General features: G+C 33.9%; 3 protein-coding genes across 7 annotated transcripts in view; 2 read left to right on the plus strand and 1 right to left on the minus strand.

The window, feature by feature from the left end:
* LOC111043298 (kinesin-like protein KIF13B) overlaps window positions 1–4,376 on the minus strand; it is a 95,015-nt gene extending 90,639 nt beyond the window's left edge. For all 4 annotated transcript variants that reach the window (XM_039443420.1, XM_039443417.1, XM_039443409.1 and 1 more), the window contains exon 1: window positions 4,114–4,376. In XM_039443420.1, the coding sequence (XP_039299354.1) occupies window positions 4,114–4,168 (55 nt within the window). In that variant the 5' untranslated portion in view covers window positions 4,169–4,376. The remainder of the gene's footprint in view (window positions 1–4,113) is intronic.
* A 710-nt stretch (window positions 4,377–5,086) lies between these two features.
* LOC111043297 (proteasome inhibitor PI31 subunit) lies at window positions 5,087–19,532 on the plus strand. The gene is made up of 5 exons (XM_022328206.2): window positions 5,087–5,367; window positions 7,567–7,710; window positions 8,842–9,104; window positions 10,220–10,378; window positions 19,327–19,532. Exons 1-5 carry the CDS (start codon window positions 5,221–5,223, stop codon window positions 19,457–19,459), a joined length of 846 nt encoding a protein of 281 aa, XP_022183898.2. The 5' UTR covers window positions 5,087–5,220; the 3' UTR covers window positions 19,460–19,532.
* Window positions 19,533–22,360: 2,828 nt separating this feature from the next.
* LOC111043308 (ABC transporter C family member 12) lies at window positions 22,361–27,471 on the plus strand. 2 transcript variants are annotated; one of them, XM_022328220.2, is made up of 6 exons: window positions 22,361–22,539; window positions 22,697–22,865; window positions 23,987–24,170; window positions 24,864–25,053; window positions 25,853–26,035; window positions 26,956–27,471. In XM_022328220.2, the coding sequence occupies exons 1-6, from the start codon at window positions 22,462–22,464 to the stop codon at window positions 27,049–27,051; spliced, it is 900 nt and encodes a 299-aa protein (XP_022183912.2). In that variant the 5' UTR covers window positions 22,361–22,461; the 3' UTR covers window positions 27,052–27,471. The 2 variants fall into 2 exon arrangements, with proteins under 2 accessions (XP_022183912.2, XP_022183913.2); XM_022328221.2 differs by lacking the exon at window positions 22,697–22,865 and having other exon boundaries at window positions 22,368–22,539; window positions 26,956–27,262.
* Window positions 27,472–27,594: the final 123 nt, after the last annotated feature.

A 27,594-nucleotide genomic window follows, 5' to 3' on the forward strand; every position in this document is an offset into this window, starting at 1 on the left:
CTCGTGCCTATTCTGACAATTTCGTAAGAAACTAAAACAAGTGCGAACTTGAGCCGTTCAGTTCATTAAATCTCACGGCACCTAGCTTAAAGGTTGAGTTTAATTATAATGTTTCAAAGGTAAAATGGGAGGTTAAGGGGTCGGGTTTTACTTGCAAATTGCAACATGCTGTTATTATTCGAGGTATATTATAAATATTATTCGGATATATTATAAAACTGTATCGACTGAACTTTTTGAAAGCAACATGAACTTGACGAACTGAGATTTCGAAAAACTGAGATCCTCCCAAACAGCCGATGCGTGATCAACTGAACCGTGATGAAGTGAATGTCACCCACCATTCATAACAGCTTACTACAACAATTTATGAAAAATGTATGTCTGATTGATTAAAACCAGAGTTCAAAATTAAACTCTCTTCATCATTCCAGCCGCATAGTTTGTTCATTCTCACCTTTTTAGTTAATGACTGGGTTTTTCAATTGAATTAATGATGTACTGTAAATATTGTAGATGAATGAAAAAATATATAGTTTTCAATCATTGTAGGTAGTTCATGTAACATAAATTGGTTATTGAAATAAACTGATTAAACGTTTGTAAATTCAGTGCTCAAGATTTTTTCACTTGCACTTGATTTTTCTAATTGAAAGGGGAAAGATTGATTATTGTTTTATGTAGTAATACTACATTTGGAACCCTGAAATAGCAGAACTAACTTAATTCTAGTGACTATTGATATAAATCTATAATCTATTACTAAACCTATACAAGAAATAATATGCGAGGGCATTTGAAAGAATTCCCAGGAGGTAACTTATTTTCCATTCGAATATCTTTGATTTGATATCACTTAGAAAAATATATTTAATTTGATTTAATTATATAACTACTAAATCTCACTACGAATCAAATACACATTGAATTCAATTCATAACAATAAAGAGTGGTGCTGAGTCTGAATTATAGTTTTTTATAATTGATCTTGGTTTTCTACTTTCAATTGAAAATGTGTTGAGGAACTCTCTTTAACATACCAAGTAAGCAATAAACAAGAAATAAGAAGTTTACGGATTTACATAGCAAGATTTAGTCACAATTTTGTAGATTAAACATGAAACAGCTAAGGTTTCAATCAAAACTCATTATGAAGAAGTGTTCATACTCTACATGCAATATCAACTACAAATGAGTGTACACTGTAAACTATATGAATCTCACATTAATAATAATAAAAACATTCAATACAGAATCACAACCGCCCATCCATAAGCACATCTAACTAAAATGTTATCTTGGAAGTTCTTTTGCTTTACATTTATTGATGTCAAAATTCTTTGCTTGAATATATTTTACTACCATTTTATGTTTCATTTTCAGATTATAGCGTGACATCTTGTGAGACCAGACTCCCATTATAACATGAAAGTCTTTATTTTATAAATAAGAGCATGATTGATATTAATAGATTAGAATGATGATGACGATGCAATTTTAATGAATAAATATTGCGAGTTGAAATTTTCATTGATGGCAAGAATAAAATCATCAATAGAAATGCGGATTGATCATCAGAGGGTAGTATTTAAAAAGAATCAAATCAAAGTCAGTGGAGCATATTCGAGAATATTCGTATCCTATGAATCAAAACATGTACGGTAGATTAATTTAAAACCAATTGAAAATAACGCTCAAAATTCAGTATAAAGTATGTTTGTTGACGTGAAAAGGAATAGAAAAATTAATGATGTGGAGTACTGCTGACTATTATGGCATTGACCCCAGTATTTGAAGCAAAGACCATGAATGCCTGATACCTAATTGGGAAGCACGAGAAGTGCGCCAACAAAATGAGGCCTCGAATGCAAAATATGCTTTGCCTTACTCTTTTTAATACATATATTATTAATCAGATAATATTATTCAAAACAAATTTAGGAACAGATTCATGTGGTGAGTCCCCTATCACCACCCTCACGCACCCATAGACGTTGCCAACTCGTCAGGTGTATTATACAAGGGTATTAATTCTTTAATAAAGTATTTCAAAAGACCTACTTGTTTAATTATTATAGAAATTACTAGTACTTACCCTCTTCTACATAAACACACGATTTTTTACAAAACATTTCATTTTGAAAATGGCATGAGTAGCCTACTCGAAACTAGTCGTGTTTGTGTTTATGTGAAAAATGTATGAAAAGGGTAGGGTACTAGCAATTTCTATGATAATAAACAATAGCCTACAAGTAGTTCTATTTAAATACTCTATTAGAGAATTACTATCCTTGTATTCATTTATTGATTCAATATTATATCACAATTAAAATAATTGAGGGAGCCCAAAACTGTTCCTCCCTCGAATTTTGATTCATACTAGCCCAGAAAGTAGGTTATATTTTTCACTTACACCTGACAAATTGGCAACATCTATGGGTGCGGGAGGGTGGTGATGGGGGATTCTCCACATGAATCTATTCCAATTTTCATCAGACTTTTTTCATGCGGTTGATTTTAGTGGCAGCAATTCATATTTTGAATGTATACATAGCCTACATACGGATAAAATAAATAAAGGCTGACAGCTGCACAATCGGGAATGGGCACAACATATTTGACAAGTAATAGCCTACTGTTCTAAATACCAAGATTTTTAAATAAAAAAATTATAATGAGATTTAGTGAAACAAAATATTTTAAGATTGTTTTAAAATAATTGTTTTAAAGAGAGATCAAAATAGAGGGTTGCTGGGACCCTCTTATATATTTTATACTTCTTTCATTTATTATATTCTTTTCATTTCAAATTGTATATATGTTAAAAATATTGTATTGTGTGAAGGAGGCAGATTCCAATTTATAATAGCATCATGTAGGCCTACATCAAAAACGAGAATATCTTAAACCGTACTGTAACAAAAAATTAATAATCAAAATTTGAAACAAGTGGATCATAAAGTAATTGTAATTCTTTAACTAATTATGGTAGCCTAAGTAATAATTTCTTACCATAGTAACTAATTATGTTGAGTAATAATAACTTTCCATAGTATAATTAGTTACAGAATTACTATTACTTAATGATCCACTTGTTTCAAATTTTTATTAATTTTTTTGCTACAGTACGGTTTAAGATATTCTCGTCTTTGATATATGATGCTAGTTTAACAGAAATTTGCCTCCTTCACACAATACAATATTTTCAACATAATTTATATACAATTTGTAAGTTATATATAGTGAGGTCCACGTTATAATGGCAGTGTTAAATTGGTAATGATATTTGATATCCTTGTCTATCATTCAACAAAGCGGATAGCGCTATCTCTTTCTCGCTTTGCTCTGCTGCCAGATCGTCTTTTAACAATGTAGAGTTAATAATTAATTAACAAAATATTTCATCTTAATTATTTAAATTCATTATGAAATTATTAAAAAATATAATTTCTTGCTTAATTAAATATAATTGATTATTTTAAACGAGAATGAACCGTTAATATTACATTAATAAACCTATATCAGCTACCGTCTATAAAAGGCATTGACAAGACAGAGGGTCGGCAACGTTTTTCTATTTTATCCTCTGCCATTAGGCTATAACGTGACCTCACTATAGATTTTTTTATATAAATTAATTTTTATTATTATTGTAAAAGCAATCTATATAAAAAGGGTGAGAAGCTACAATAATCATTATACAACTTAATAATCATGAATTACTAAATTAGCTTGTGTTTAATTGATCAATTATTTTGAACAGGTGCGTCAAATAAGTGTCACACGTTATCTACTCTTATTATCTATGAAGGCCGAATAGATTTAAAAAATCATTTATAGCTCAACACTTGAAAATCTGATGTTTACAACTTAAGCTTACAAATATTTCACTTTATCATTATCAACCTTGTCTCTATAGTAATACTTCAAACATTTATAAATTATAAAAATACATAAATAAATTAGAGCAATTCAGTTGAAATGTTAAAATAAATCAAGCTAAAATAATATTGATAAAATAGGACATATATTCAGGAAATAATTTAAAAACTAAAATTTAATATCACAGAAAAAAATTAACATTTCCTGGAAATTTTAAAAACAACTTCTCACCTCTCCTGCTGAATGGACGAACGCGGACAGCCACTTTTATTTTGTCGCAAGCCATTTTAGCACAATTTATAAGTAGTTAGAAGATCCAACACGAATATTTAATAAAACCTAATTAAGTTGCAAATTTTACACATCATTCAACCCATTTCATCACACTTTCGTAATGTCAAACGCCACACGACATGACAGAAAACACACGACATACGCCATTTTCACTGCTCTTTGCTCACTCACTCGCACAGCACATTCTTTCTCTCTCAAACTAGTTCTGCAATCCCAGTTCTACCACAACTCTATCGATCGCTGCCACACTGCTCAACGTCATAACAATGCACTGCCTTTACAATGGAAAATATGAATATTTTATCAAAAACTAATTTTTGAATACCTTTTGGCTTGGAAAATGATCTTTTGAATATTTTAATACTATTCCAATACGGAACAAAATAATCTGTGATAAGAAAATAATAAGGCTGCTTTTGAGTGCATCCTATGTAAGAGGAATAATAATTATAAAAACTTAAAATTCTTCAAAAATAGTGTAGACGGTTATAAGCTTTCTGAAAAAGATGAATTCCGATATATTTTGTTGGATTTATTGGTGAGTATTAATATAAATGCAGTGGGATTTACTCTCTGGTGTCAGCATTCCTTATACAATAACATCAATGCTTATAATGCCAACAGTTTAATTTCAATAATATTCATATATTGTCAACGAGAAAAGCGTAGAATTCTTTTCCAAAACGTGTTGGCCTCAAACATGTTGCGCCCAGAAATAGTCCGTTATCAAACTTTGAAAGTGATTATTGAAAAAAAATATGGCATATTCTGTGAATCTCATTATAAATTATTTCAAATTATAATCAGAATTTTGATTATCACTTTATGTGATTTTCAATTTGATTTATTGTAGTAAAGTGAACAGCTGTTTGAAGTAAGCCAGCTGTTTTTATAACCTTGAAATCTGGTTTGTATTTGTAAATAGCATGATTTTGAGTTTTGATTTGTTTTGTATGTGTATGCATCCAATGTCTTATGTCTTTTAAAATAGTTTTCTAATAGCATGGTATTTTGTTTGAAAAATAAAGCGAGTTATTGAAAAAAATGTCATCTGAATATCATCTTCTACATTGGGAACTAATTTATAGATTGATTGAAAAATCACTTTCCCGAAAAGAGGACATTCTTGTATCTGTTGTTCACACTATTTTAATCAATTCAGGCTTCAAATGCATTGGACTTGGTAACAGTGTAAGTATGGACTCTTTTAATGATTTATTGCGATATAAACCTTTTCTTAAAAAACTCAAATTAATGGATAATTTATTAAACTTTGCCAGTAACAAATTTTTATTCTACTTGTTAATAATATAATTAGATGTTTGATGCTTCTTTTTTTGGTTTGTATTGTTGGCAAGTTTTGGTCTTCCTAGCGCATTCCCTCAATTATTATTTTTGTTAGTTCCTCATGTCGAAGAATTTGGCCAACTAGTTCTTCTCTCTTTTATTTCTTTAAATAGGCAACCTTTCTCTCTCAATCTTTAAAACACCTCTTGATTTGTTAGGTTCTCCTTCTCTCGTCAACTGAACCTCAGCATTCTCTTCTATAGCACCATGTCTCAAAAACATAAACTATCCTCTCTTCTTTCACACCCATCGTCCAAGCTCACTTCCATAAGTTATAATGTTCCATACATACGTTTTGAGCAACCGTTTTTTACCTCTAGACTTAAAGTTCTTATAGTCAATGGCTACCCTCTTTCTATTATTGAAAGCATTATTTTCTTGATAAATCCTGCTAGCTATGTCTCTACTACTTCTTCCATCATCAGTGATCTTGCTACCGAGATAGCTGAACACCTTTACTTCTTTTATGACTTCGTTTCTCAGCCTTATTTCCGTCATTATCTCTGTTTCTGCCACATACTACCTAGTATTTTTGTTTTGAGTGCGTTTATTCTAATGCTGTATTTTTTCAGAATTTCATTTTTTATGCACAATATTCTTTCCAGACCTCATTATTTTCTGCCATAATTGCTATGTTATCTGCAAATCTCAGCATGTCTATTTTTTCGCCATGGATATTCATACCTACTTTCACTTCCACTCTCACCCTGTTAATTGTCATCTGAACATATACATTGAATAAATGTGGGGATAAGGAGCAACCTTGTCTTCTCTAGTTCCTACTCCCTCTCTGAAGCCAAACTGGTCATCATACAGTTGTCCCTCTATTTGTTCTCCATCCTTCCCAGAATAATTCTTAGTAATAGTATGATGATACCATAGAGAAAAAATAGCATAAGAAGTTATCTCATAGAATGGGGCGTTTATTATACAAATTTCACTGTCAACTCTAGCCGATAATCCCAGTAGTTATTTTTCGCGAAGCTCTCATACTGTGTTGTTCATACGGTACTCTCTTGGACAAAACAATAATAATATACAGAAGTTGACAGTAATCGACTTGAAATTCGAAACATGATCTACCTATACCATTAGGATATAGGATTTGAATTTACGTATCTTCTTATGCTATCATTTCTCTACGATGCCACTCTAAATGTATTCTAGATCACGACGGAATCAACTCTAAAAACATTCATCTGCAAAATGCAATTGACGTACTTGAAGTCGTTGCCAAGGACTGGGATCTCCAAATAGGCAGTGTAAAAAAACTTCTGTCACATACATTTAGGAAAACTGCATGGATATTCATGTTGTGGAGGTGCTAGATCCGTAAAAAAGAGGCTCCTCCCTCAACTCACCCCAGCGAATAGAGTGGCCTTCCAACGTGGTTATTCTTCACAATAGTGTAGAACCTAGAGTTTGGTTTGCCTTGTATCTCCTTGAGAAGACTCTTAAAGAATTTTATAGCCTGTATTGGGAAGCTGTGATTATCAATTGGTGCTGAATTCGGGATCATCACCTGTCGGCCAAACCCAACTCTAAATACACTATATTATTCATAATTTTAAGTGCGTAGTTTTGCTCATCTCTAGTCATCGGCGCTGGATAATGAACTATGAGAAGTGCTTTTACACTAGCCACTATGAGTTGCCTAATACCTTATGCCGCATCTACATATTGTCCCAACGTCAGCCAGCGCCAATGTGTGGATAGGTGGCTTGCCAACCCTGGCTACCGCTGGCCTTCATTGGCCACTGGTTAAATTGCAGGCTGGGCCAAGTGTGGCCAGGGAATCGTCTACCTAGCTAACCTATTATTCCAGAATTAGTTCTGTAGTTTTTATCTGCTAGAATGTGGAATAGAAACATTTATATTTTACTTGTTCTTTGTCAGAAAATGTTTGTTAGTTAAATATTATTCAATGACAAATTATAAATTTCTTCCAAATTAATACACGATAACTAATGAGATTGAATACAATGAATTGATAGGCTACCTCACGCTATCTTATACCCTACTAAGTTTGATTATTTTTTCCAGTCACAACCTGATGGAAGAGAATCTGAAAATTTGCCTGAGAAATGGAACGAGGGTCCAGAATATAGTATCAGGTACATAAAAAATGGGAAAGTTTATGTATTGAATACTTTACATGTGGATGGTGAAATAATAGTGAGCCTACTGGTAAGTGATTCTACCAATATTTTACTCGTAAATTCTTGGAATGTAATATTGTTATATTCAATTATTGCTGTTTCTCCTGTACAATGAAAAATTAGGTGTGATTTTTCTCTACTAAAACTTATATTATTTTTGGTGGGTAAAAATAAAACTATAACAATATAATTCTATGATAAATAATAACTTCTATTATAAAAGTTATTGTTTATTAATTTGTGCAAATTATGTTTGAATATTTGTAAATTATTTGAGAAATAATGTAATCTACATGGGCAAGTCTAGAAGTTTTTACCGGAGAAGATTTAAAATTGTAAGAACAGATTAGTGAGTGAGTACGTGCTAATTTTGTGTGTAGGAATGTGTTGGAGTATCGATTCCCAATCGCTGGACGCCGAAAGATGTTTGCTTAGTCGCGGCAGGACTCTTGAAAATTGAATAGATTCACAGACTCTTCAGCATTAATGTTTTAGTTTTATTCTTACACAGTATAATCTTATTATTAGTAGGATAAAAATGTAACATTTTTTCGCGGATATTCATCAATATGTTGTGGAGTGACGGGTAAGACGAGAGAAGTAAAACCATACTGTTTTTTCATACACTTGGCCATACTCATAATTTTCTATTCAGGTATAGCATTGAGTGTATTGTAGATAAATGTGTCAAAAATTTGTAAATTTATGATCAGAAATCATTGGAAAGTATCGAAATATCTCGCATGAGGTTGACGATTTTCAAAAGCGTTTTTTGAATATCCATATCTTTATTCTCCATCAAATCTATTCCACTTCATGTGATGGAAGGGGGGGAGTTGATTTGTAAACATTTCATTACGTATTTCAAATGAAACTGGAAGGGTTAGCGACACAATACATGTCAACGAAGAATTTTGTTAAAATTCCCAACCTTGAATAAAGCTTCGTCAGAAGTTGATTTCTCAGTATTCTATAAGGGTCAATATAACGTGATAATTCATCCAGGTATTTATAGTACCCATATCACTGTGCACTATACAATTCATGTATCGTTATTGTTTGATCATTTGTAAAGTATTCCCAACTTCATATTTGTAATGTCTGCTCCTACAGAATGTTTAATTCTCTGTATTAATTGAGTAATGATTGAAATGTGTAGAGTCGTGATGACAACAAAGTGAGAAGTGTGGCATTCAACATATCGTCGACTGTGGTCGAGTTGAGAGGGGATAGTTTGAGCGCGCTAATTCCGGACATCCGTAATGTGGTGACAAAGATTGAAAGCGAACTGATGGAGTCTGAGAAGTCGGTACAGAGCCAAACAGATCCTCCATGGCAGTCATCCCGAGCAACCACCTCGTCGCCTCCTCCGTTTAGTCGTGTTCCACAACCCATGCCAACTCACAGCTTTGGTCCTGAAAGGTAATCTCTAGTAAATTCAACAAAAAGTAAACCTAATGTACACTCTTGGCACTCGCACACCTTGTAAAATTCAATTTATTATTACACACTCAGTCATTACATAAACATTAATATCATAACTAACACTAAAGTACATCGAACATTACATAAAATATCACAATAACATTACATAAACAACTGTATTGTAGCACTATATTATCACATATCCACTAAAAACCAAAAATAAATTGTGGTGTTAATAAGGGTAGTGAATCGAAAGCTCTCCCAACTATGGTTACCCATGTCTTGGAAAAGCCTTCAATCCATAGAAACTTGAGGAAAAGTGTATAAATTGTGTGATATAAAGGGGTCAAGGAGCAAAGAGATAGTTCAACATTAATCAGGAGCACAGAGTATCAGCAAGCAAGCACACAGATCAGAAGAGTACTCGATCGTGGTAGCTTCTTAAAGGTAGAGAAAATAAGTGCTCTCAAATGTCATGTTTATTTGAGGAAACAGTTGTGAACGGTTGATGGGTAGTGTGAAAAGATAGTAAAATTTATTTTTTCTTTGTTGATTCATTTTTGATGCCCTCATGAGCTTCAAGCGTGTGCGTGGGTAATGAGACAGACTATGATGAGAGATAAGTGAATCTCTCAAGGGTGTGATCACATTGAATGCGTATATGTGCAAGTGCACCTCGAATCATGCATGAGCCAAGAAACAAAATCTGGAAAGTGCCATTGAAACACGTTGTAACTTGCATGTGCTGCTCATACTGAACGCAACTAGCAAGTGCACACTTTCAGTGTGATTGCTCCTATTGCTCTTTCCAGATTTTGTTTCTCATCTGCACGCTTGGTCATGCATAACCAAGTGTGCACTTTCACATATACGCATTCGATGTGATCACATCCTAAGGTGGATTCCGAATACCGGGAAGCGATTTCTAAACTCATAGATAATATTTAGCGAAGTCGGATCTTCAAGTGTTTATGTTATAAAGTGGAATTAATCTCAGAAATAGGAATGTCTAGTTATTTTTCATTGGGGCATAATTGTTCTAAAAATTCTTAATTATAGTATTCATTGCAATTCCATTAATTAAATTCAAATTCCTATTATTTGCTGTGTAGATTTGCACCTCCAATCGATCCATTCGACTATGGAAGATCGGACTTGAACCCATTTGGCGGTGGCGGAGGAATGATATTCGACCCCCTTGGTGGGGGTGCGGGGCGTCGACCTCGCATACCGGGTATGCCCGGAGCTGGAGTTCCAGGTGGTCTGCCAAGGTAAGCTATTTTCTATTTATCTTTTTCAACCAATCATTGTTTATATTTATCAAGTTAATTGACCGAAGCGAAGCTGAGGTCTTAGTTTCGACTCGATCGGCTTTCGTCTGTTTGTTTGTACCGCAGTTACAGTCGCAGTTATTGTCCGATTTTGGATGAACATTATGGACAAAATACATGAATACATAATAGGTCATTATACATGAGTAAATAATTTTTTTTTCATTTTAATAGGATCAAAATTTGAACCGTTTTCTCTTAACCATAATTTTGTAAATAAACGTTTAGGTGAGTTGTACAATGTGAAGCAAACATTATCGAGGATGAGCTTTCATTTTATAATTTTGTCAAGATCCACAGATATATAAGACTAGAACCAAAGTATTGACTGAAACGATGAACGCTGAACATTATTACACACATTAATTACAGCTACAGATTACAGCTACAGATTACAGCTACAAAATACGCGCGAATTTTTATCATATACCAAATACTAACAATCTTCAAAACAATATATTTTATTTTATTTCAATTTCAATAGTTAAAATTCTCTATCAAGAACCATCGATACTTCCAAGCTCTTTTACAAAACTCGACTAGCCCTTTCCAATTTCCTCCATTAACAACTTCTAAATACTCATTCTCAGATAGAGTTGAACTACCCAGCCACTCTCGTCTCCACTCTCCTAAGACTAGACACCTTGCTACAAAATGAAACGTATCTTCTCTTTCGCCCGAGTTACACAGTGAGCATATTCCACTTCTTCCTTCGGTCCATGGTCTGTCATTCAGGTAGAGCATTTCCCCTCTCACTTTCATTATCCAACTGATGTCTGGCAGTGTATATTCCTCCTTCAGATAACCGTTATCTAGCAAATTCACACTTACGAGCTTTTTATAAATTGTGTGGAATCTGGCTGTGTTTGCTGCACTTCTGAACTCTTCCATATTTTTTAACTTACTCAACTTCCAAAGCTTATTAAGTTCATCTTTCCAGTTGAGCAAATTGTTCAGACTCAGATCAACATCAGCACTCAGTCCTTGCGCCATATCAAGCCAGCTCTTGTACCAAAATACTTTACTTTCAACAACTTCCATTGCCAGTAATTTTGGCAAGCGCCAATCTTGCATTGTCATGACCTTATTTATATAGTTAAAGTGCAATCGGAGTGTGTAATCAAAGAGTGGCGGCTCTCCAGTTTCCAAAAATAAAATATAACTCGGTGTATTGTAGGGCAGATTAAACATTCTCTTAATGAAAAAACGCCATAATTTCTCCACCTGCTCATACCTTCTGTATCCCCACACCTGAGCACCGTATACCATTATTGCCCTTGACACAGTCCTATATAAAATCCATTTGGCTGATAATGGAACCCTCTTATTGTTTATCAACTGCTCCCAGCCAGCATTTAGACCTGCTTTAGCACTACTAAGTTTTTCTTCAAGATGTGGGGTCATAATAAGCGACGGTGTGATTAATACTCCCAAGTACCTATATTCATTCACCTTCTCTATCCTATTTCCCTCGAAATACCACTTTTCCTGTCTTCCTTCTCTTCCACCTTTTTTAAAAACCATAACTTTTGACTTATTCAAGTTCACTCTCAGATTCCACCGCTTGCAGTAAACTTCTAAACTGGAAATCATATCTTGGAGTTCTCTTTCCGATTCAGCAAGTAACACGATATCGTCCGCGTACATGAGCAGTTTTATTCGAATATTACCTATTCGTGCTCCTCCTCCCAATTCTCCCTCCAAATCATTCAAAAAAAGAGAGAATAGAAGCGGGCTCATTTGACAGCCCTGTTTTAAGCCTACTCCTGCACTGAACTCTTCCGTAAGCCCATTCTTACTCCATACTCGTGCAAAGGTTCCATTATTTCCGCAATAAATATTTCTAATAGCATTTATGAGCTTCGATGATATCCCCATGCATGAGAGCTTGTAGAAAAGTGCTCGCCTGTCTACCGTGTCGAACGCGGCTGAAAAGTCGACGTAGAAACAGAAGAGTTTACCTCGCTTTCGACTAATTTTCAAGTTGGCTATCGATAGTAGATTGAATATGTTGTCTACTGTGGAGTATCCCTTTCTGAAGCCGGCCTGATATTCGTTCAATATTTTATTCGTGTGTACCCACTTCTCTAGCCTCATCAATAAGTTTCCTGCGAAAAGTTTAGCTATGGCGTCTATGAAAGCTATCCCTCTAAAATTTATAGCTTGATTCACATCTCCTTTTTTATGTAGAGGGAAGACTATCGATCTTTGAAATGAATCAGGAATGTTTGCCGTTCTGAAGATGTTATTAAAAATTTTTGTTATTCTCCTCAACAGTTCATCAGTACCATTCTTAAAAAATTCATAGGGTATTCCATCTTGACCCGCTGCTTTATTATTTTTCGCTTTTCGCAAGACAACTTTCAACTCTTCCAGCTCAAACTCACGGTCCAGGATATCATCGAGAATCAACGGCTCTGCGTACAGCACGGGCTCAGCATTAATTGGTGGATTCAATAAATTTTTAAAATGTTTCACCCAATCATCCGAGCCTATACTATTAGTCATTCGCCTAGCTGGTTTTTTAAAGGATCTTATCGCTTTCCAGAATCTTTTCGTATCATTGGCATTGTTTAACTCTTCATAAATATTCGCATGATATGTTTCTCGTTTGGTTTTGCATAATTTCCTGTAAATGTTTCTCTCTTCAATATACAAATTCTTCACTGTAGCGGTATTAGATTTCCTGAATAAATTTAAAAGTCCAAACATCTTATCTCGTGCTCTTTTACATTCATTATCGAACCAACGTTGTTTAAAGTTAGCATGACCTTGACCGTGGACGAATGATGAGCTAGCTGCCTTTTCTATACAATTACAAACTTCTCTTATCGCCATCTGATTATTATCATTATCATTGCCAGTCATTGATTCTCTCAGACTAACCGTTAATCTAGCTTTATAATACTTTTCGTCATTTTTCCCCCATATCAGTTTCTTCGGTATAGTCGTACAGTTGTTATTCTCGTTGTCTAATGTTACACCTCTGAGCTGTAAACCGAGTGGCATATGATCTGAGTAGGGTTCTTTCATTACTCTAAAATCATTTACAAAACTTAATACATTCCCTGTAACCGCAGCTAAATCATTTACTGCAACTCCCATACCTCCAATAAATGTTAATTCACCCATCCCATCACTTGGCGTTCTCCCATTCAGTATAATCAAATTGTAATCATCACAGAGCTCTAGAAACCTTCGCCCCCTATTGTTAAGCTCCTTATCCTTCGAAACTCTCTTATATGAAAACCTTGTATTATCATCCGTAAGTAAACTTTCATCATTTATAACCTGCTCCTCTCCAATACGTACATTCATATCGCCTATCAATATAAAATTAGACACTACATTAGAGTACATAAAATTCATCAATTTTACAAATTCATTATTCCAATTATTACAGTTCAAGTACAGCGGTAACAGGTTAATTTCTCTCTGAATCTGAAAATTAATATTTACAACTGAGATATTATTAATTGTTCTAAAAGAAAGTCCCTCATGATACAATGACAATCTATTAATTCCCATTAGCATTCCCCCACTGGCTCTACCAAACTGAGATTGCCTGACTGCGCCTTGCCACCTTACTTCAAAGTTATGGAAAACATTTTCATAATCACTAACATCTTTATCTTCAATAAAAGTCTCAGATAGAAAAATCACATCAAATTTACTCAAAAAGTTCAAAAAACCTAATTCATTAATTTTTGATTTAAGTCCACAGATATTATAATATAAAATTTCCATCACCTGTGTGTTAGTGCGGCTCTCCCTTCCACATGGCACGTCTTCGCTCGAACGCTGACGGCGGGCCTCCCGCTACACCTTTTCTATACCAGCTTCGTAAATCTGCTTAATGATTGGCTTGAAATCGCTCTTCACTAGTTCGCTCAGCTCCTCGGTACCATCCTCTTTTCCGCGACGGAGTCCTTCTTCCAACGACCACCAGAATGAACGTCCTTCCACCCACAGCTGATCACCTCTCAAGACGCACTTCAGTTCATTGTTATACTTTAGCAGTTCCTTTCTCAACGCGAGAAGCTTGCTTCTTTTCTTTCTGGTTGCAAACGAAAAGTCCTTTTGTACACTAAACCTGGTACCTTTCAGCTTATTCACATGTTTGAAAATATTTTCCAAATCCTGATCTGATGGAATATGAGCGATTATTGGCGCATTGTCCTTTTTCGGGCCAAGAGTATGAGTTCTATTCACTCGTATTTGCCTGTCACATTTCAACACATTTGAACAAAAGTTCATTACTTCAACGCGACAGTCTGTATCACTATTAAATTTGAGACCCCTAAATATCAAATTATTACGTCGAGAGCGGTCTTCATAACTGTCCAGTCGACTATTGATTTGACTATTCACTTCCTTCAAACGTTGAACTTCTTGTTTGAGCTGATTATTTTCCTTTTCAAGTCCCGTAATTAGTGATTTTAGCCCTAAAATATCGTCCTTGGTTGCTAACACACTAAATTTCTCATCGAACAGTTTTTTAATTGTAGACTCGATAATTGACACTAATTCGTCGTTTCGTGAATCGCACCCTTTTTTTGCAATTTGCGCGTCCGAATCCGGCGATTCGCGCTCACGTTTCTCACCTCTCGGTTGCGTTGAAACAAATTTATCCATCGCGATTAATTTTACTGGAAATAAACACTCGTAAATCACTTGTGAAACTTGTAAAAATACTCGTAAAACTCGTAATTCACTTGTTTCAACCAAAACTTTCCGATCGACCGAAATTTATCTCATTGATAACGGAGCAACAAAAACAACGTCTGTTCTGTTCGACTGCTGAAACTCAACTCAGAAGATCATATAAGAACAGAGATGACAACGCATAAAAGACCATACAGAAGGAAATAAGAAGGAAAATAAGACAGACCAAAGAAAGATGGTACGAAGAAAAATGCATGGAAATAGAAGATCTCCATGCAATACGTGATGACTTTAACCTTCATAAAAAAATTAAAGAAATGGCTGGTATTAAAAGGTCAAACAGAAGCAACATTCTGCTCGACAAAAACGGCAAAATAATTCCAGACACAAAGGGAAAACTGGACAGGTGGAGAGAGTACATTCAGGAGTTGTTTGAAGATGAGAGACAGCAGGAAATGATAGAGGAGGACACAGATATGGAACAAGGTCCAAATATAACAAAAGAGGAAGTCATGCATGCAATTAGGACAGCTAAGGGCAATAAAGCTCCAGGGCCTGACGAAATGCCAACAGAGATTATAAAGTTAATTGGAGAAGATCAGATTGGGGTGTTGGTGGACCTGTACAACACTGTGTATAACACTGGAATTATCCCTAGAGAGTGGCTCAAATCAACCTTCATCACACTGCCAAAAAAAGCAAATGCTAAGGAATGCAAAGACCACCGGACGATTAGTCTGATGAGTCATACCCTTAAGATATTCCTGAGGATCATTCACCGGAGAATATTCAGAAAAATTGAGCAAGATCTCAGTGAAACCCAATTTGGCTTCAGAAACGCATTGGGTACAAGAGAGGCGCTGTTTGCATTTAACGTTTTGACTCAAAGACTCATGGACGTCAACCAACCAGTATATGTGGCCTTTCTTGATTATAACAATGAAGCCTTCGACAAAGTTCGCCATAACCATCTCATAAAGCTGATGAAGGATAAGAACATGGACAAGAACGATATCAGAATAATAACATACCTCTATTTTAATCAGACCACCAAAGTTTTAGTTGATAATGAACTTTCCGAGGAGATAGATATAAAACGTGGAGTAAGGCAAGGATGTGTGCTCTCACCCTTACTGTTCAATCTGTACTCAGAAGACATAATACAAGAAGCACTGGAAGGTCAAAATACAACAGGAGTGAAGGTAAATGGGAAGATCATTAATAACATAAGATACGCAGACGATACGATACTAATAGCGGAAACCTTAGAAGAACTACAAGGTCTACTGGATCAAGTAGTAAAGACCAGCGAGGAGAGAGGGCTAACACTGAACACCAAAAAGACCAAATTTATGACAATAACGAAACACCGACAACAACCAGAAACACTATGGATTGGAGGCGAGCTAGTGGAGAAGGTCTGCAAATATAAATACTTGGGAACAATTGTCACTGATAACAATGACTACTCCGAAGAAATAAAATCAAGAATTGGACAGGCTAGAGCTACTTTTAATAAAATGAGGAGCGTACTGAGTAGTACTGATCTTAGCCTGCATCTCAAATTAAGAATGCTTAAAGGCTACGTATTTCCAGTTCTATTATATGGAATGGAAGCCTGGACTCTTAAAAAGAACGACACCGACCGGCTAGAAGCATTTGAGATATGGGCTTATAGAAGAATTCTCAGAATAAGCTGGACTAGCAGAACAACCAACAAGGAAGTATTAAGAAGAATGGGAAAGGACAGAGAAATCATGATCACCATCAAAATCAGGAAACTGCAATACCTGGGTCATGTAATGAGAGGAGAGAGATATACACTTTTGCAAAACATCATACAAGGAAAGATACAAGGCAAAAGAAGTATAGGAAGAAGATGGATCTCCTGGTTAAATAACTTGAGACAGTGGTACAACAGTAGTTCCATTGATCTTTTCAGGGCGGTTGCCTCAAAAATCAAAATTGCCATGTTGATAGCCAACCTTCTTAAAGGAGACGGCACATAAAGAAGAAGAGAATAATATATCATTATAAAATAAATTATTATTATAAGATAGAATAATTAAATTGAATCATCTTATTATTAATATTATTAAATTGATTTAAATCCAATTTTCAAATACTGTGTGTCAATTGTCTTCTGATGAACACAATATTATTTATGCTTTCAAACCAGTGGAAGGCATCTACGCATGTGCAGTCAGTTGAGTTTTGTTCAAAGATTCAGGTTTTTCTTGATTTTCCCAGCTGTGTCAAAACAGGTCAAATGCCACATGCTTTTCTAGGAGCCAGCTCATAGCCATAGCGTAGCATTCTGTAGTTTTGCAAGTGCAGTTTCATCTCGTTGCATCATCATGTAATGAGTCAGTGTCACTACGAGTCTGGTTACACACACATCGATTTTTGGCGTCCTTATAAATTCTATTAGATTAAACACAACTTGGCAAACAGATGATGTGTTCATATGTTTTCCAAGTTCCGTTTAATCTGGTAGATTTCATAAGGACGACAGAAAATCGATCGTTCAAAAATCGAATTTATTTATTTCTTTATTCATTATTATAATTGTTACAATAAAGCACTGAATGGGAGAGAAAAACTAAGGATACTCCTTGTACTATTTCTCTCCCAAATTTAGATAATATTATTTTAAAAGTCCGAAATGAGGTTATGATTCCACTTTTCTGAAATTTAGTCCTTTTTCACTCAAAAACAACAGAAACTAAGAATTTTGAAGGTTGAGAAACTGGACAGAAAACAAAAATATCACACTCAAATCACTAATAATTGAAACATTTTCACCTAATTTTACAAAATTTGTGTAACTGGCTTGAGGGTTTTGTCATGTCGTATTAGCCAAACTTTATTGATACTGTCATTTCAATATTGACCACAAATAATAATTACTAACAACTCCCAGGGTTATACATTTATAATAAAATGCATCATGTTGCTTTTTCTACTGGCAGTCCAGTCAACGAAAAGTTATAGAAGGAAATGTTTGGAACACAATTTTCTGCTCTTTTAGATCATTATTATAACTCACAAACAATTCATCGAAAAAATAAACTCTGATCATATGGTTGTATTGCATTCAATTCTCTTCAGTAAGAAGTATCATCTCATTTATGTTTTCCTTCAATTGTTATACCAGTTTTATTACTGAGTGTGAAATCTGAAGTTTTAAGTGTTAACTTCGCAATTACAAACCATTCACAACCGACATTCATTGTCCAAATATGCTACACATTCTAATATAACATAATGTAATTCAACTTATGTAAATAACAAATTTCAAACTAATATGGAACTAATATTTTATTCTTGTTCAGAGATGTGAGAAGTGTTTCGAAGACTGATGTTGTAGAAGAAGTTCTAGATGTTGAGAACTAAGAGTCTCATAGACAGTATGAATGCTAATTAAATTCTCTTCTCAGTCAAACTACAATATCTCAAGTCTTAACAATTCTGGTGCCCGATTTCACCAAGCTCGGTAAAAATATTTGAACATTTTCAAATATGGTCAAAGGGGACATTTACGAGTGCACTAATATATTATGATTTCTATGGCAACAGTTACTATCGATAACTCCAGTGCACTTCAGTAAAGCGTGCCCAGTTTGTCCATGTTCAAATGCCTTGACCGAGATCGTGGAACCGGACATGGTAGTTTCAACAGTATTATACAACTTATTAGAGAATAACTAACTATTTGATAAACATGAAAAATAACTTGAAATTCTGCTATATAATTATATTGAAATTAACAAATTATAGAAACGTACTAGAGATATTAGAATTTGACTGGGTAGAGAAGTTGTGTAATATTAGCTTTAATACTGCCTATGAGACATTATAGTTCTCAAGATCTAGAGTATATGAGACAGTCACACTCAAGTACACTTGTGCGAACTCTATTTTCGAGAGATTCTATTTCCTTTTTCTTCAAAAGAATAATAGAATAGAATGACTTTATTATATGATGACGTGGCGAAGTTTGGACAGTAATGTCAAATCTACCACTTAACCACGAAATTGTGGTTGGTATAAAAATATACTGCTGAAAGCTTTTGATTGATTCGTGATTTTCAAACATTTTAGGTTTTATACGTATACCAAAACACATTCTCTGCTTGTGCCAATTGTCAGCGAGATTTTATCCAATATTTAAAGTAAGTGAGTGTTGATTAGTAGTGATTATATATATGAGTGTGTTGCAGAGGCGCAGTTCCACCTGGGGCGCGTTTCGAGCCATTTGGGCCATCAAACCCGGATGGAAGGAGGGGACCCAACGCTCCTCAGCCAGATCCAGACCACATGCCTCCACCCGGCTACGACGACATGTTCATGTAAAATGACTGATCACTCCTTTCCAACATTGTTTTTGTAAATTTATTCTAGAATAAATGATAACTTATTATCCGATTATCTTGTTATTTCTATCACCAGTTGTTTATAATGTTTTACAACAGATATTTCATCTTTCAAACCATTATAATAGATTAATTTTAAAAATTAATATAATGATCATTTTTACACACAAAAATTTCTCGCTGACACGAATCTTCCCGATTTTGGCCAAAGCCGGTATCAAGCATCAGATCTGTTGCTTGTAGCTCAGATAGTGTCTCTGTCAGGCTCAGGCTCAAAATATTCTCCCACAAAGTAGAATGTTGTCTCCATTGATCAGCCATCCTTAACTCTTGTTCTAAAGCTCTGTCGTCCAGGACATCACTCCACATGGCAAAGCGTTGTACATCCTCAGGGCTAGCACCGGAAAACATTCCGTTTTATTTACTTTTCCTCTAGTCACGAGGAAAGCCTTCCTGCAGGCCCGGGTCGCGGCTTTTCAACCTCATAGAAAAAGTGAGCTCAAAAACCCAATTTCGGAATACTTTCAAGAGCATGCATTCTAACATTCATTATAATGAGGTTATGCTATGATCACACTTTACTCACAACGTTTTTTCACCACAGAACACTACATGGGTGAAACCAATAATTTCATGATTTCCTTGTCAATCGACTGCAGTGGAGAAACATCTAAACATCTCTTGGTTCTATGTCCCGTCTCTGTTCTGAGATTGCGCGATGCTGGTGCAATTTGTTCAAGTAGACATGGGTTCATATGAGCACATTATAAATTGCTGTGTGATCGCAGCTTTAGTGCGGCCCGCGGGTCGAGGAAGGCTGACCTAAGGGTAAGGTCCGCAACTATATTGAGGTTTGGAGGTATGAGGTAACATTTTGGCTTGTATGAGGACATGATGAACTGCGCTATAGAAAGCCCAAAAGCCACTTGAACATCAAGCAAATGGGAACTGAATTACCTGTAAAGCTGTAATGTTTCTATAGTTATACAGTATTTTGAGTCACTTCAGCCTGGTTATACTCTTAGTTGGAGAGTAAATTATTAGAAATGCCTCACAAACTCATGTGCAGTTTTCTTATCAATTCCAAGATCATAATATGATAATAACTAACATCTTTTAACAAAATTATTGGAGGGCTCAACCAACAGCTACTACTAAATAATACTAAGTAATAGTAGGTATTGGCTCAACCATGGCTTACTTTAGATAATATAGTAATCTGTCTAAAGTAGGCTATGCTATAGCTCAACCCTATCTATTTTATCTATCTACCTTGGGCCCAGCCTGCCTCTAATATATTATCATATGCTTCTTCTACAGCATATAGTCCAGTCAAGGAAAGGTTATAGAGGGAAAAGTTGGGAAGACAATTTTTGACCCCGCAGTTCTGTTTAGGGTAGTTAGGAGGTAAACATATCAAAAGTCCCCACCCCTACCCACTGTGCTAAGGGGGTGGGGGTGGTTTAAAGGTACCATTTTTTGGTTTCTCGCATAAAACTCAAAAACTATGTATCCTAAGGACTTGACTGTCATATAACAAATTAAAGCTTACATAATTTTCCACAATATTCATTCAACAACTTTTTTTATATCTCGACTAGATTTCGAGATATCCGCTCTTGAAGGTGTGACATATTTGGAAAAATCACGTTTGCCACAATTTTTTTTATATTTTTGCTCTTATAACTTTTTAAAAATTGACGGGAAAAATCCATGCTGATTATAAGCTTATAAGGCATTAAATTCTCTTCAATTTGATGTATAATTTCAAGCTTTTACGAATTTCCCTACACCTTTTGTAGCAGCTTTAGTGTTGTATCTCCATTTTTGCAACAATTGACCAATTATTGACAAAGGAATTCGGAGGGAATCTTTTAAACAAATTTTTTGACTTTGCAGCTTTGTTGAGACTAGTTCAATGCTCGACAAACCTACGATAAGCATAATTTTTTATTATGCATTGTTGGAGAGTTATAAGCCCTGAAAGAGCAAAACAATGGATAAAAACCTGTTATTTTACAATTACACACCTTCAAGAGCGAATATCTTAGGAACTGTTGGGAATATCACAAAAAGTGTAGAGAATTTATCAAGCTTTTTTTGAATAGTTATTTAAGTCGGTTGAACGCATTTTTCTCTAGATATGAGCGTGGAAGCAAATCGCTGCTAAATGCAACTTTTAAACCACCCTCATTCCCTTAGCACATGAGTTAGGAATGGGGACTTTTGATATGTTATCCTCTTAACTAGTCTCAACAAAGCTGCAAAGTAAAAAAAAATGTTGTTTAAAAGATTCCCTCCAAATTCCTTTGTCAATTGGTCTATTGTTGCAAAAATGGAGATTTCACACTAAAGCTGCTACAAAAGATGTAGGGAAATTCGTAAAAGCTTGAAATTATACATCAAATTGAAGAGAATTTAATGCCTTATAAGCTTATAATCAGCATGGATTTTTCCCGTCAATTTTCAAAAAGTTATAAGAGCAAAAATATTTAAAAAATGGTGGCAAACGTGTTTTTCCAAATATGTCACACCTTCATGAGCGGATATCTCAAAATCTAGTCGAGATATAAAAAAAGTTGTTGAATGAATATTGTGGAAAATTATGTAAGCTTTAATTTGCTATATGAGAGTCAAGTCCTTAGGATACATAGGTTTTGAGTTTTATGCGAGAAACCAAAAAATGGTACCTTTAAACCACCCCCACCCACTTAGCACAGTGGGTAGGGATGGGGACTTTTGATATGTTTACCTCCTAAATACCCTAAACAGAACTGCGGGGTCAAAAATTGTCTTCCCAACTTTTCCCTCCAAACTCTTTTTTGAGCATTCATTGCCTGGCATAATAAAAAAATTAGTACCTAACATACATTTTATCAGCTGTTTTTACATTTTCGCTGGGTTAAAAAGAAATCATTGATTGAATAACTTTCGTCTACAACTTTTGAAAAACTGATTTAAAATAAAGGTTTTAAATTTGGAATGTCTGCAAGTAATTCAAGGAGCAAGGAAATGAAATCTGCAGCATGTTTGCCATCTATATCACCTATCAGACAAACAGTAAGTTTGGATATGTCGGTAAAAACATGACTTGAGATTAGTCAATATTATTTTGACGTTTTCATAACATGCTAATGTAGTTTGCAAATAATTTACTAATAAAAAAAAGTTCTACATTTGTTTTAATTAAATTTCAATTTAAAAATTTATATTGCAGAGCAATCTAAAGTGTAAATCTGAAGCTAATAATAAATCAAACAAGAGAAGTTGTGAATCTACATGTAAAGGACATATAGTGTCATTCAGAAATGTCAGTCTCCAATACAGAGGATTACCAAAAATTGTAAGGAATCTAACATTTGAAATTGACCGGTTCGAGAAAATTGGTGAGAATCATAAAATAATAATAGTTGTGTCATAAAAGAGGTGTGGCATTTAAAAACTTGAGGTTTGAGATCTTGCAAGCTGCAAGGTGAAATAATTTTTGGTGTAAGTGTACGTCCAGTGCCAAAATACCTGTCATCAAATTTTTGATTGGGATCGATTTAGTATGTTATTTTGAGCACAAAATCACAAAAATTAAACCGCGGTCACTATTGTTTTTAAAATAAACTAAGTTCAGAGTAGCACAATTTTACATGCATTTAACCTATAAGTAGTAGCAGCCATTTTGATTATCGAAATCATCAAAATTAATTATGATTCCTAATCTAAGTTTTCCTAACCCAAAGCTTTTCCTAACCTAAGCTTTCCTAACCTAAAGCTTTCCTAACCTTAGCTAATTATGGCTGCTACCTATAGGTTGAAGAATGCAAGTGAAATTGTGCTACTTTGAACTTGGTTTATTTTAAAAACAATGGTGACCGCCGTTTAATTTTTGTGATTTTGTGCTCAAAATAACATACTAACTTGATCCCAACCAAAAATTTGATGACAGGTATTTTGGCACTGGACGTACACTTTTTTTGTTTTTAGTGCTGTTCTTTATAGATGATTGAAAAAATAAAACTCAAAGGATTCTTTGTCAATAATTATTCATTTATTCATAATTCCATAGATTTGCAAGCGTAGTAGGTTCGTACCTTATCCACCATTCTTATGTGATGATAAGTATCAAAGCAAGAAGAATTTATGATTGTCAAACTATATGTTTGTAGATGTTATCAACACTGCCTTCATGAAACTAAAAATTAATAATAACTCTTGAATTTCTCAGAGCTCATTATTCTAATTAAATTTTAGTAATATAGAAAGCGGTGCAATCTGAATTTCGCTTATTAGCCGATTTGGTGCTAGATTGTAATTTGAATATTATAAGAAATTATTGATAAAATTTGGATTAGGATGAAAAGTTGTCGGTTCCAAGCAAGTGTATTAATAAAAAATTAAAACTGTATTCTTATTTCAGGAAATATAGTGCTTATTTGCACATACATAATGAATTAATTAGATTTCAGTTCGCCTACGATACGTTTTTCAAAACTTAACGTTTAATTATTTTTTTTAGGGGTAGTCGGCTCAAGAGATTCAGGAAAAACTGCACTTGTTCTTGCATTGTACAGGCTAACTGAGCTTACAGAGGGATGTATAAAAATTGATGGAGTTGATATATCAAAAGTAGACAACCATGTGATTCAAAAGAGAATAAAGATCATTCATCAAGATCCAATTATCCTTTCTGGCAGTTTGAGGTATAGCATACCGTGAACATAGTACTGTAATTATGTAGGATGACTACTGGATGAACAGTATAAATGACCAAATGAGCATTTCACTATCAAATTATGCGAGATAGAATTATTTTTAGTGCTACACAAAAAAGACTATTCCATACCAATTCATGAACGTGAATCAAAAAATAAAAGACAAAAATATTTTCTCATAATGAAATTAAATAAATTGAAACAGATTTAAATTTTAGAAAAAATGAGTAATTCAAATTTTATTTTTAAAATGTTACCTATAAAATTATATTTGTGAGCGTGTCATAAAAATAATTCTATCTTGCAAGTTAATCTTTTTGGCTACGGTAACGTACTGCTCATTCAAAAAACGTCAGCTTCTCGTAATAAGTCACATTTTCCAAAATAAAATAAACTATGTATATTTTCCAAATTTATTCCAGCAAGTAATTCTGATTTTAGCAAATTGCTACAAAAAGATTTTGTTATAGCTTATTTGATAAAGAATTTGACAACGTTCCAGACAGTTTTCTGAAAACCAAGAGACCGTAGCCTACTGTTCTGCCTAATTATTCGTTGATAAGGTTGCATTAGTCTCTACGATTTGTTCTTGAAAAAAGAATTCATTCAATGGTTTAGAGTTCATTAAAAAGTAGAGAGTAAAATCTTGATGAAAATATTTATCAAATGCTTTACTTTCAGAGCTAATCTAGATCCGTTCAAAGAATTTGAAGACACCCATTTAATCAATGCACTGGAAAGAGTTGGTTTGAGTGATAAGTTGATAAATGGAAACTCAACTAATCTAGATGCAGAAATACAAACAAACTGCCTTTCTATTCCCGAAAAGCAGCTTATCCTGATTGCAAGCTCCTTTCTTCACAAGCCAAAGGTAGGCTTTCTTCAGGGAAATGAACGTGAATAGCAGTAAATTTGAAACATTTTGAATTAGCAAATGAAATTAATTCACCTCATTTGAATGAATATTCAAACATAGTTTGCATATTTATTAGTATTCATTACTGTAGAATATAGGCACCTTCACGTAAGAATTTTCCACCAATACTGATAAAAAATTGAAAATAAGATCACCAAACCATCCCCCCCCTTTTCAATATGTAAGCACAGTACATGATTCCACGGTCCAGATTTTACTTGATTTTTACACAAGTGAATGAACACGAGCATTCTTTATCTCTCGTCCCCATAGTAAAAACAAAAAATAATGTTCGATTGATGCTATTAGAAGAGAAAGATAAGATGAAATTGGCTTCATTGTTAATAGCTAATTGTTTTCCAGGTGAGAAAGAGATCGGTTTTTCAATTCTGGAATCAGAATTCCACTTATTTAATTTTGAAGAAAGATTGAGTACTGAAAGTTATACTCTGGCCTTTGGCGCAGCGCAACCCCTACTCCTACTACATGCCTGCTATTTGAGCACTCAACCGATCGCACAGACGAGCGAAACGCAATGCTGGAAAAGCGGTGGAAAGCATTGCAAGCGCTTTTCCGGTTTGAGAAAACTTATAGTTAAACCATTGGTTGTGATATTATACCAATAATTTAATTTGTTTAGTTTTTTCAAGTAAATAACGACAATTTCCTTCCTGTCTGATAGTCATTACTACATTTTTTCATATTGATGTAACTTATTTGAATAAAAGTCATTATTTTATTATTTGTTTCGTAGATCTTAATAGTTCAAGAAGCTCAAGAATCGTGGGCAGGAGGAGATGCCGTTAAATTAAGCAAGTCTCTTGAAGTGATTGAGACTGTTTGCAGAGAGTTTCCAACCTGCACAATTCTTCTATTTATAAATCAACCACAAGCCCTGAAATTATGCAACAAAGTATTGTTCATCGAAAAAGGGAAGGTACGGTATCTAGCATTATTATAACTCATGTAGCAGAAGCAAGTTGAAAAACTTTTAATGCGGTACACATGATACCTTAACGTTATAAAAATGTTTAAATTTAAAATGTTGAAAAAATGGGAAAATGTGCGCCGAATCAACGTTATTTTCAACCTTAAAAAACTTGATAAAACGTTGAAAAGCCGATTTTAGTAATTATAATTATAAATGTAATTATAATTTTAAATATAATTATAATTTTCTATGTTGATTAAACGTTTAAAAGACTATAGTAAAGTATCACACTTTTCAACGTTGATAGAACATTCGATATACGGTACGTTCAAATGTAAACTGTTTCACCGTTGTTTTCAAAGTTGAATGAAAGTTGAGCACTCATGATAATAACTACTCGTACAATCTTGAACATTGGTTAAATGTTGCAATAAAGTTATATTAACCATTTTTTAAAACTGAATAAGGATAGGCTATATATTGAAAATGCATGACAATAAGTTTCGTTAAATGGAATAAATTTCGTTAAATTATTAACAAAAACCAATAGAGAATTGAAAAAGTCATATTATTAATTTCAGTAAATTACTCAACTCCTTCTAAATTAATTAATTCAGTCGTCTTTAATAGGTAATTGTTCTTTCGTTTTATTTTTTCTCGTCAATATTACTCGAAGGGTTGCCACTAACGACAGGAGAAGTATGTTGAACATTGATATCTCAAACCATATTATTATGTATTGTACACTTTAAATAATAAATTATGTATTATGGTATTTATGAGTTTTGACAATTTGCAATAGTATTTATGACATAATCCTGTTATCAGTATTTGGGATCATATGGAAGTTACAGTAATTATTTCTACCTATTTTGTGTTCATTTCATGGTTTTTTGCATTTTGTAATATTTTTGTAACTTTGACAGGTTGCAGAGCAAGGCGAACCTCACTCACTTATGAAAACTCAGTCTTCGAAACTGTACCAGTTCATGGCAAAAAAATTCAATACCAAAGTCCAATGAGGCAGTTGTTTTTACGGGGAATTTTTGAATTAATATGGAACTAGCAATCATTGAAACAATATATAACAATTTTATCATGCAATAATAGTTATAATCACTATTTTATATTATTTATTCAAACCTGTTTTAAATTATCGTAGATTGATTTTTGTATCTTCGAAAAACATTTCAATTGTTTATTATTTTCAATTATACCCAGTTTTTTTATGAATCAGAATAATTTTAATGACATTTACATTTTTAAACTTCATAATATGATATTTAAATATTTGGAAGGTACCTATTTGTTATTTCCTAACCCCCATCTTTCATCTGAAGCGTTTGAAAACGTTCCATTGTTTGTATTGAAAGGTTCAACATATAAAAACTTTCCATTGTTAGTATTTTATCAATCTTATTATAAAAAATGTTCAAGGATCAGCCGTCTATTTTATTTCCATTGAATTAAATGCAGGAAGTACTTCCCTATTGATTCTAATAAGAATTGCTGTTTGGTTGTTATTGGTGGTGATTTAAATAAAATTAGATAGATGATGAATGAGA

The sequence above is a fragment of the Nilaparvata lugens genome, chromosome 1, assembly GCF_014356525.2.
Source record: "Nilaparvata lugens isolate BPH chromosome 1, ASM1435652v1, whole genome shotgun sequence".
NCBI lineage: Eukaryota > Metazoa > Arthropoda > Insecta > Hemiptera > Delphacidae > Nilaparvata > Nilaparvata lugens.

Bases quoted from the DNA above. Each gene is read 5' to 3' on its own strand.
- LOC111043297 (XM_022328206.2), top strand. From the start codon at position 5,221: ATGTCATCTGAATATCATCTTCTACATTGGGAACTAATTTATAGATTG. The intron at 5,368-7,566 runs GTAAGTATGGAC...TATTTTTTCCAG, and splicing joins GCATTGGACTTGGTAACAGT to TCACAACCTGATGGAAGAGA. The intron at 7,711-8,841 runs GTAAGTGATTCT...TGAAATGTGTAG, and splicing joins AAATAATAGTGAGCCTACTG to AGTCGTGATGACAACAAAGT.
- LOC111043308 (XM_022328220.2), top strand. From the start codon at position 22,462: ATGTCTGCAAGTAATTCAAGGAGCAAGGAAATGAAATCTGCAGCATGT. The intron at 22,540-22,696 runs GTAAGTTTGGAT...TTTATATTGCAG, and splicing joins TATCACCTATCAGACAAACA to AGCAATCTAAAGTGTAAATC. The intron at 25,054-25,852 runs GTAGGCTTTCTT...TTTGTTTCGTAG, and splicing joins CCTTTCTTCACAAGCCAAAG to ATCTTAATAGTTCAAGAAGC.